At 36.5% G+C, this 11,399-nt stretch overlaps 1 protein-coding gene across 1 annotated transcript in view; it reads right to left on the bottom strand.

Moving 5' to 3' along the window:
• Positions 1-1,414: 1,414 nt before the first annotated feature.
• The window catches only part of LOC137649398 (mucin-5AC-like), a 46,177-nt gene continuing 36,192 nt past the window's right edge, over positions 1,415-11,399 (bottom strand). The window contains exons 4-9 of the mRNA XM_068382385.1: positions 8,969-9,119; positions 8,093-8,265; positions 4,741-6,777; positions 4,415-4,586; positions 4,188-4,281; positions 1,415-3,739 (exon numbers count right to left, since the gene is read on the bottom strand). Coding sequence (XP_068238486.1) covers positions 3,704-3,739; positions 4,188-4,281; positions 4,415-4,586; positions 4,741-6,777; positions 8,093-8,265; positions 8,969-9,119 — 2,663 coding nt within the window. The 3' untranslated portion in view covers positions 1,415-3,703. The remainder of the gene's footprint in view (positions 3,740-4,187; positions 4,282-4,414; positions 4,587-4,740; positions 6,778-8,092; positions 8,266-8,968; positions 9,120-11,399) is intronic.

Below are 11,399 nucleotides of genomic sequence, written 5' to 3'. Positions count from 1 at the left end.
ACTGAACACAAGTTATTTTGTTTTTGCCCGATTTATAAAAAAAATAAAAATAAAAAAAAATAAAGTGGTAGTAGGTCTAGAACAACTTGCAATGTACTAATGAAGTTGGATAAGTTGTTTTATCAACTTGCCTTATTTACCACGAAAACAGTGGTCATCTGTAGAGTTGTGGTGGCCAATTGGTAATGTCCCTGTCTAGTACTCGCCAGACTGAGATTCGAGTCCCACTCAGTCTCGTTACTTCCTTTAGTGGCTGCAACGTCACCATCCCTATGAGCTAAGGACGGAAGGTTTGGGGAAAGCCTATAGGTCTACCTATCGAGTCATCAGCAGCCATTGCCTGGTCCTCCCTAGTCCTAGTTTGGATAGAGAGGGGCTTGGGCGCTGAATATATGAGTATATGGTAAGTGTCTAGGGCATCGTCCTGCATCCTAGGGAAATTTCCCTGTCTCTTGCCTCTGCCATTCATGAGCGACCTGTTAATGTATTGTTATAACGGACTGAAGTTAACACGCCCCCCCCCCAAAAAAAAAAAAAACGATTATATGGATGATGCTCAAGCTATAATAATTGACAACTGTACTTCATCGCATAATCAAAATACTTTTGTGATGCCGAGTGTCTCTAAGACGCAGCGAGAATTAGGGGTTACATTACATTGGTAAGGGAATATTCCGAAGAAAAAATCATGAAAACCTGGCGAAATCGTTTTCAAAATCAAGGCCTCTCTGTAATTCAGCGAAAGCTGAAATTATATGTTTATAAATAGTTTGATTTCATTATTTTACAACATTTTCTTTATTCTATTTTATGTCAGATGTTTACCAATAGCTGTTCATTTCAATTAACTATATTTTTTTTCACAATAATGCAGACTCCTATATTTTCTTATTAATTATATATATATATATATATATATATATATATATATATATATATATATATATATATATATATATATATATATATATATATATATATATATATACACACACACACACACACACACACACATATATATATATATATATATATATATATATATATATATATATATATATATATATATATATATATATATATATATATATATATATATATTATTAGCCACAGTAATCGTGAAACGAGATTTAACTTTGTTGTACATCTCCCATTGCCGTTGTTTTCCACATGTGGGTTCAGGAAAATTACTTTAATTTCTCTCACCCTTAAATGAAAAACTTCATTGTTTTTAAATATACCAACCTCAACTGAGATTCACTCAATTAAAAAAGTTAATATACAATTCCGTTTCGAAATGGAATGAAAATAAAGTAATTTCCCTAGCCAGCCACCAGTGAATGTTGATTATATCTTTATATTCCAAGAGGGTGATTTATATACTGCCTGAAAATACAGGATAAACAAAGACTAATCTGTAAAAATACTTTATTAAATACATACAAATCTGCCAGTCTGCACTCGATATATTGTTCTGATAAAAAAAAAATCATGGGGAAGAGAGAAAATTGCAGTCATCATCGTTCCATCTCCTTGATTGCACTTGGATAGTTACTTTTAAATGCTTCAGCGATTGCTAAATCAAGAATCCCTAAGGATACACACTCTTAACATCAAAAGCATCAGGTAAAAACGAATCCCATAACAATCCTATTTATGATTTTTGCCTTTCACTGCCGAGCTCTTTTTGAAGTATGACTTTATTCTCATTTCTGTGGCAACCTAAGACAGATCACACGAATGGAAATGTAACGCTCATACACTGTCTGGACAAAAGGTTTGGCAAAACATACTTACACTGAAGTAAATAAACAGAGAAAAACAACTATCTAAAAAAAGTAATTCAAGACTAGAAACACTCAAGTTTGGAAATATATATACACTATTTTAGTTTTTGATTAGCTGTAGCTTTAATTCCCCTTCACGTTACTGAGAGCAGATACCAGATTTCCCTTCCCACTCACACTGAGAATGTCATACTAAGAACATTAACTAGACGTTTACCCTTCCTGATTAAATAAACTGACTTTCTACTGTTTCCTAAAATCTTACTAGTATGCTTTTGATGAAAACAGGTGTGCCTGTTTGGGAATAATTAACTCTTTTAAGTGGTTCGTATTTCAAAGATGCCAAAATTAATTTAAAACATTTGGAAAAGGAGCTACATCAAAATGGCACGACACGAAAAAATATTACGTGAACTGCTTCTCAGATGTGCCATTTACTAAAAAACTAACCTCTTAATTCGATGTTATCTTAAGAATCAAGTTCATTGGAGGCACCATGGCAACAAAGATTTTAAAACATCTGACCAGCAGCTATTTTGATTTCTCTTTTTTGATAAGTACAATGAAGACTGCATATCCCTCATTCCTTTTGGTTCTTCAGCTATCTAAAATCCTTGTCCCTATTTTATCCTGGCCTGACCCCTTCAACACTTTTTCTCTCATACTGCCTTTCATTTTCTCTTTCTTTCTCTTGCTCTCTTTCTTTCTATAACCTTCATTATCTATTACTATGGGCTCTGGATGGTGGGTTCTTTAAGCACAGAAGATACCCTGATTCATCCTTCATCTTCAACAAGGAAGGAAGGAATTCTCGAAAGAGAGTCTTCGCCCACTATGTATCCCAAACCATCAGCTTTACAGCCCTCTTGACTAGAGGCTCCAGTCACCATCACTGGTCGCTGTCTTCGAGCACTAAGAAAAACACTAGATAAACGTATCACAAAGCTTTGTACATCAACAAAACCTTCAATTATAACAAGGAAAAAAGGGAAAACTAACAAAAGCGAAATACAGTTTAACGGAATGGTTAAAATATTGCGTAGTAATAATAATAATAATAATAATAATAATAATAATAATAATAATAATAATAATAATAATCATCATCATCAATAATATGATTCTATGAACACTGTTATTTTGGGCATATCAATGCCATGGAAGAAACCAGAGGAAACTTTTTCAAAGGAGGGATACTGCCTTTAAGCCACCTTTCATAACTGTTTTTATACTTCAAGATTCTGTACCTTTTCAGGAGAACCTGTGGGTGATGCAGCATATTAGGTATACGGGCATTCTTATTCGATTTTCACCCTGAACCCCTTCTCGATATTTTGATATATACAAGTTTAACATGGACCCAAGGAGTATTGTAATAATGCCTCAAATCAAAGACAAGATGCAGCATAAAAAACTAGGTTTTAAAGTCATTCTAGGTCATTTGAAGGACTACTAGCCCAGCCATGAAAGTTTTGATCTTATAAACTTACAAGCTATTATTAGGCACATTAAAGAGTAATTATCCCCCATCCTAACAAATGAGCTCAGAGGACTTTAATTTCTCGTGGTTTCAGGTAGAAAATCTTAGCCCTTGGTTTTGCTTAAGCCCACAGGTTTTCTTTTGTCTAAACATTCGAGGAATTTCATATCTTTCCAGTCCATCCTAAGTTCTTAAATATTTAACAAGTCCAGGTCCTTGAAGAATTAATTAGATTGGATACAGAATTCTTCCTCTGTAAACCAGTTCTTTGCTTAATTTAGTTACACATTTGAACTCAGACCAAAACCAAAACGAAGGTACTCGACACTCAAACTGGTTCCATTTGCAAAGAACAGGTGGTAAGAGGGTGGGAGAGCAAAGTAGCACCTGGCCCGGAGAGTCCCTGGTCCAATAGCACCTTCAACAGCAACGCCATTCAGTGTGGAGGCGCTTCACCCAAAACTGGTAATGTCTGAAAGTCAAGAAAATACATTGATACATCTTTCTAAACTAACACAAAAGTATATTTCTAAAATTCCTTTCAGTTATATAAGGGTGTGAATAAAACTTGATCGTTTTGTAATCCTTTACATGAGGTAACAATAAACAAAAGTTTTTTAATACCTATAAAGATAGCCAAGAGAATCCTGACTATTAATTATTCGTAACATCAACTCGAGTCAGCTATTTTATTTTACCACTTTGACAGTAATTTATGAAACTTCACAGTTCCACAATTCTTATATGAACTTTGAATGATCTAGGATACCAGAATTACCTTGGAAAATTGCACAATACTATGAATACCTAGAGTATCAGTTTCAACGGTTGTACTTAGTTTTGTTAACGGTCATATCAGTATTTATTCCTTGCTTCTTTGTACAGCATTAAGCAATTCAAAATTATTTATGAAGACTTACCTTGTTTTCAGGACAAAGGCCATGACGATCAAGTCTTGTGTACTCTCGTCCTGAACGAGGCCTTAGCGTGTTAACAGAAGATCGAGCCAGTAGTCTGTGAATAAAATAACCTCTTTAATCATAAATTCAAAGGTCATGAAGGATATTTTTCTAATTTTAAGTTCTAGGCATGTCAGTAATACACAAGCAATATTTGTAGATATTGAATGAATTTATGTATATTGTACCTGTCATGATCAGATGAAGAATGAGAAGATGACAGACTTAGAGTGTCGAGGTAGTCACTCATGTCAGAGGCTCCAGAAGATGTGGATTTAGCATCACCACTACCACTGCTGCTACCTCCACCACTGACAACTCCAGTAACACCTCCCAGCTCCTGACAAGATGCTGCTACACCTGATTAGGAATAAAGTTATAATGTTATGAGTAAAAAAAACTTTTCTGCTCTACAGAAATTTATCCACAAACATTATCTTTTGAACTTAAAAGTTACTAGTAGGAAAAACACTCCTGTTAAAACTTATATCTAGAGCTATAAACCTAACTATACCTGAATGTGATGTGGGTGCATTATTTTGAGGATGAGGTGGACGTCTTGATCGCGGCAGAGATGCATGTAAACAATGTGATGTGAGCAAACGGTCCACAGCTCTTGGTGACTCACATACACCAGAATCACTACTAGAAGCAGAATCCCGATTAGCTGGTGGTTTTCCAGGTACAGATGATGATCGACGCAATACACAAACACCATCTGAATCTCTAGTGTTAGTTGATATTATATTAGGTTTGGCTGTACTGACTTCTCCATCAGTGCTCACGCTCAAGTCAGGAGTTATGCTTACTCCGTCTGTATCTACACTATCATGGCGTAAATCACACCCACTATCTGTTGCAGCTTCAGAATTGAGACATTCATCCCTTCTCCTCAAAGAGGAGGTATTTGTTTGTCTGTGAGTTGGTGTTGCAGTTGGTGTTGTGGCTGGTGATGAGGGCCAAGCTTCCCTAGGCCGAGAATCTGCTGAGGTTGATCGCCTTGGGGCAAGGACAATGTATCTATTACTGCTTGCCACAGACTGGGATCGACCACATCTACTCTCTGCTACACTCATAGAGCGACTGCGATCACTGACAGGTAGAGTTTTAGATTCCCCTTCATCTTCTGTGAGTGATTCACAAGGCACCAATGCTGCAGAAGGTTGAGAGGGTCCCATAGGGAGGTAGTGGGGATCCGGGGCGGGTGGTCGGGGTGCCATTGCCATGTAGTGGCTTTCAGGGTCCACTTTTGAATTATCAGTTGAAGCTGCTAAAATACATTCCCCTGTTGCAGGCGAGGTAGGAGTTTTGTTGGTGCCAGTCGAGGTAATCTGTAACTGAGAAGTAATGTTTGCAGAAATCGAGGTATTGGTTGTAGGTTTAACAATTAAGGAAGAAGGTTGGGTATTGATTGGGGTACCAGCCTGTAAAGAATTTGATGCAATTTTCACGTCTTTTACATTTTCATAAAGAGACAAACTGGCAGCAAATTGTAGGTTTTCATAATTAGCATGAGCAGTGCCTGTGGGAGGGTCACGATGGGGATGGGGATGGGGAGGTGTTGGAGGGGGTGTTGGGGGAGGTGTAGGTGCTCTAGGCTTCCCAGTCTTTTTTCTTTTATTGACGACAGCATAGAGTGCTGCTGGTTGTTGTGTTGTTTGTTGTTGCAAGGGCTGATTATGTTGTGGTGGCGTTGGTGGAGGTGGTGGATGGCGCAATATTGTGCCTGTATTTGCGTCAACAACAGGCATTCGACCCTGTCCATCTACTCTCAGCTGTTCTGGTGCTGATTCTCCATCATCTTTCCTCCCACAAACTAAAGATCCAGCCCAACCAAGAACCTGGCCACAACCAGGAGCAGCTGATGACAACCCACCTTCACACCACACCCCAGATGATGGTGCTACACTATCTCCCGAGTCCCCCGGAAGAGGTCCTTCACAAGTGTGGATCTGTGATGCACTTCCATCACACATGACTAGTCGCCTTGGAGTGTCATAATGAGCAGTAGGGGGTACTCGTGGAGGTGGTGGAATATCATAATTATCCATTGGATTAAGGGCTACACGAGGTGGGTTTATCATATTTTGACCACTAGAATCTGACTGAGTCTGTTCTGCTCTGTGTTGCTGATGATAGCATGGATGCATGTTTGAATGCTGGATATTACCTAAAGGGCGCGGGTGATCGTACAGGGACTCCGGTGTGGGGGAGGGGGCAGTCATGCCCTCCCACGATCCCCGCGCCCATGTAGCCGCCCACCAGGCACCCTCTTCTCCATCAGAGTTACATAGAGTTGGGCCAGATTTACTTACTGTAGAACATGCTACAACAGACTGACTTTGGCATGAGGATCGCCGTGTCCAAGGTGGCCAAGGTGCTGTATGGGCATCTGAATAGTGGCTGTCGTTGAGAGGGTCAGGCAATGTATCTCGTGGTGAGGTAGCTGTGGCATTGACATCAGAAGCTGCCAGTGAAACAGTTTCACTTAGATCCATGACACTAACTTCTCGTAACCATGACAACTCTGTGCGGCTCTCTGCCCTTGAACCTGTAATTCAAGATGAATATATAACTTTGTAAATTAGGATAAATAAAAAATTGCAAAATTGATAATGATCTTGCATATGATTGTTGAATATAAATAAATAATGTTTTACGAATATAAAATGTTAAAGTTTCTCTAATGACCTTAAAGCTTTTTAGACAGTGATTTTCATATGATTCAGGTTTACTTCAAATCATCCATATGACTATAAATATGATTATACTAATGGATTATGTGCAACCAATCATCATATTAAGAAGGAAAATCAAAACAACAAGCGAACTAAAAGTCATTAAAAATCTCTATAAAAGTCCGTAAACATTCTTCCACAGAAATTTCTTGGAAAATTTTCCACTATACGCATTTAGAAATCCTAATTGGTCCTGCCATAGTTAGCTCAGTGAGATTTGACAGGCAATACTTTGATTTCTATCAATCTTTACGTACAATTCTGCTGGTAAGTAGAACATTTCTTTCCAATCTAATAACATCAAAACAAACCCTGCAAAACAAAAAATCTGAAGCCAACAAACACAACACTACTATAACCTTAATATTTCAGCTGTTGGCAGTTTCATGAAACATAAATACTCATTGCGAGTGAGGTCTAGATTCTGTGAAAATATCTCAAAATCACTCATTATTGATGCTAAAGAGGAGTAGTTAAATGAAAGTCGTAGCAAATCCATTACTACATTATCTAAAATCTTTTTAAACTTAGGTAGGTTTCTTTACGTTGACACAGTCTGCTACGTTTTCCTTTAATCACACCCCCTCATCATGTGACCGTGCAACATTATATTTAATGAAGGGTTCCACATAGTCAAGAATGAATACAGAGATCAAAATGAGCTACATATTATCTTCTCTTTATATACAGATCTGACGATTTGCAAACAATTGTTTCAACACTTCCCTTAATGCTCTTTATTAACTAACATAGATGAAAACTTTAATACTTTAACCGATAAGAAATCAATATTATCAAAATTAATATGAATAATTAAAAACAGACACAGACCCATCTTACCTACCTACCTACCTACCTACCTATCTATCTATCTATCTATCTATCTATATATATATATATATATATATATATATATATATATATATATATATATATATATATATATATATATATGTATATATATATATATATATATATATACACACACGATATAAGATTGTATGCATGCATGTATGAGAGAGAGAGAGAGAGAGAGAGAGAGAGAGAGAGAGAGAGAGAGACCTAAAAACAAAAGCATGGCATATACACTATCACGTAGCTTGCCTAACATGAAGGCATCCCGCTCACCTGAAGCTGTGGGAGGTCTGGATCTGGGCTGAGCAAGGAGTCCTCGGGCTGCCTGATCAATGGCGTGAGTCACGGAATGAGGGGCGTCAGAGAGGGCGACGTGCACGCCCATCCATCTACCGCAACGCGACCCTCCCTCCCACACAACACGCCCATCCACTACACCATATCGCCTGAGCGGATTGGATAAAACGCCATCGTTATTTTTACACCATGAAAGATGTGAACTTTATTCACCTGGGAAAAACTGAAATATATATAAATAATGTGAAAATACTAAAGTGCAAACAGAGAATTCCAGAGTTCCTTTTATTAAATGAACTGTACAAGCAATACACACCATCGGGAGTTATGATATAAAAGAACAAAAAAAAAAAAAAAAAAAAAAAAAAAAAAAAAAAAAAAAAAATTACAAAGTAATAGGGTTCAAAGATAAAAAGAAGCTTTGGATTCGTGATTAATATATCATTCAAAATGAATGTGAAAGGATATAAAAATCTTTAAATAATGGTCATTAATTGTCACCATGAATTAATCCAATTAATTCCTTACTCGGAAGTTATTAACCCTTTTACCCCCAAAGGACTTAATGGTACGTTTCACAAAACTCATCCCTTTACCCCCATGGACGTACCGGTACGTCCTTGCAAAAACCTGCTATTTACATTTTTTTTTTGCATATTTTTGATAATTTTTTGAGAAAATTCAGGCATTTTCCAAGAGAATGAGACCAACCTGACCTCTCTATGACAAAAATTAAGGCTGTTAGAGCAATTAAAAAAAAAAAATACTACAAAATGTGCTGGGAAAAAAATAACCCCTGGGGGTTAAGGGTTGGAAATTTCCAAATAGCCTGGGGTAAAAGGGTTAACTCACCTTAGGTCGTGGGTTGACCAAGCTGCCAACAATCGCGGGGGCGTTCCAGTGGTCAAACAGAAGCGGTGGTCTCGGACGTGCATGCGGGCCGGTCCAGCAGATACGCGGGATCTTGGGGGAACTTGTAGCACCTGGACCAGAAACTGTTGCTCTGTTACAAAAAGAGAGAAAACAAAGAAAAAATGGTATTATTTGACTTTTTCGATATGAGTAAGAAGGAATCCATACGTATGTATATATGATGGTAGATGTGAATACGACAGAAAGAAACTCTCTTTGTTTAAAATTCCTCTTCTGAATTACAGTGCATTGCCTACAATCCACTAAAAAAAATATTATAGTTTAATTTCAAAATCCACTCAACGTTTCCACATACAATCTGCATTATCTTCCTATAAAATATCATTAAAAACTAACAATGGGGTTTTGCGATATAATACCTTGTACACAGGCAAAGCCCATTAGTGCATAATTTAAAATTAAAATACGCCCCCCCCCAAAAAAAAAAAAAGATTTTATCCTTATTACGATAATAAAAAATTGGGATTTAATGAGGCGATAAAATCCCCGCCTTTGTTTTGCTTCGAGTATACATATTTATCAGTTGGGATAACAAAGCATCTTCATCAGACGCAAGAAGAAAACATTTGGCTTCTCTTGAAAACGACCAAGGCATTTACGCACACTCCCGTCACAGCGAATTCAGCCGCGATTGAGTTATTGATTGAGCTGCCAACATCAGGCAGCGACGCCAGGCTAGAGCTGTCATGCAGACTAGGAATTCTATTGATCCGCATTAGGGAAACTCAACAGGATCTGTTTACTGGTCGGCCATTCCACAACAACCGGATGATGCTGTTGCGGAGAGATAAGTAACTAAAGATGCTGGGGGCAATACCGAAGGCGGCCAGAGAAACACATGAAGTAGCTGAAATGTGAGGCGATTTTGTAAAAGACTGTGATGTTTTCGAAGTTCAATTTAATACTAAAATTTATAATAATAATAATAATAATAATAATAATAATAATAATAATAATAATAATAATAATAATAATAATAATAATAATAATATTTAATCAATTAATGAAGTTTAAGAGCCTTTTTCAGTCGCCTCTCTCAACAATGTATACGGGAGGCACAGAAAATCGAAGAAAATTTAATCCTGGTAATGAAGACTAATTCATATTATTATTTTTATTATTATTATTATTATTATTATTATTATTATTATTATTATTATTATTATTATTATTATTATTATTATTATTAGCTAAGCTATAACCCGAGTTTGAAAAGCAAGATGCATGTATGAGAGAGGGGCTCCAACATGGAAAAATAGTAAAGAGAGGAAAGGAAATAAGGAAATAAATAAACTATTTAGGAAGTAATGAACAATTAAAATAAAAGATTTTAAAAACAATAACATCAAAAGATATTTCACATATAAACTATAAAAAGACTTATGTCAGCCTGCTCAACATAAAACATTTGCTGCAAGTTTGAACTTTGTAGTTCAACTGCTTCAACTACCCAATTAATAAGATCCTTCCACAACTTGATCACAGCTGGAATAAAACTTCTAGAATACTGTGTAGTTTTTAACATAATTTTCAGAATAAAAAATCCTAACATTCACGTTATAGTTTTATGGAGGAAAATATTTAAAATTTCTTTTATAATGCATAACAGTTTTCTGCTAAATCAAAGGACTTGCAATTCTGTCTTACTTGAGGAACTATAGATTTCATATCTTACATTTTCTAAATCATCCCTTCTATCTCATTCTAATTTTGATTTCCTTGAATCTACATGTTTCTATCAAACTTTTCTCGGCTGTCTCTAAAGCTAAAGATATTTCTGACTATCGTACTTTTATCATAATAATCTTAATCATAAGGATAATAATATATAGAATAGTGGTGCTCAAATCACAAAACTATTAAAGAAAATGATCAGGATAAATTTCACGCAATTGAACACGTCATGTGACCTTTCCAAGAGAGAGAGAGAGAGAGAGAGAGAGAGAGAGAGAGAGAGAGAGAGAGAGAGAGAGAGATTCCGTACGAATCTGGGCCCATCTTGCAGAATACTCCAAAATACTCATCTTCCCTGCTGCACTCTACATTCAATTAGCTTCACTTCCTTTAGGGTATACTTTCTTAGTTCTGGCCAAACAAATTTTTCTCCTCGCCTTGTCAATTCTGCAACTGACTCTAACTGGTGGAAGAAATCCAATTCCCGGAGAACCTGTTTTTCTCTCTTTCCTACTTTCTTTCTCAAAGGTAAGATCTCACAGAAAAACAAATCGAACCACTTCTTTGCTGATCTTACAGTAACATTGAGCCTGGGGGGTAAAAATTATAGCTGTCAATAACAATGACACTTGCCATAATTCTTTATTTCATTTTGTTATTGATTTTCAAGCCAGAT

This window comes from Palaemon carinicauda, chromosome 11 (assembly GCF_036898095.1).
Source record: "Palaemon carinicauda isolate YSFRI2023 chromosome 11, ASM3689809v2, whole genome shotgun sequence".
Classification (NCBI taxonomy): Eukaryota; Metazoa; Arthropoda; class Malacostraca; order Decapoda; family Palaemonidae; genus Palaemon; species Palaemon carinicauda.
Note: the sequence above shows the minus strand (reverse complement) of the source record. Positions and strands in the feature narration are given on the sequence as shown.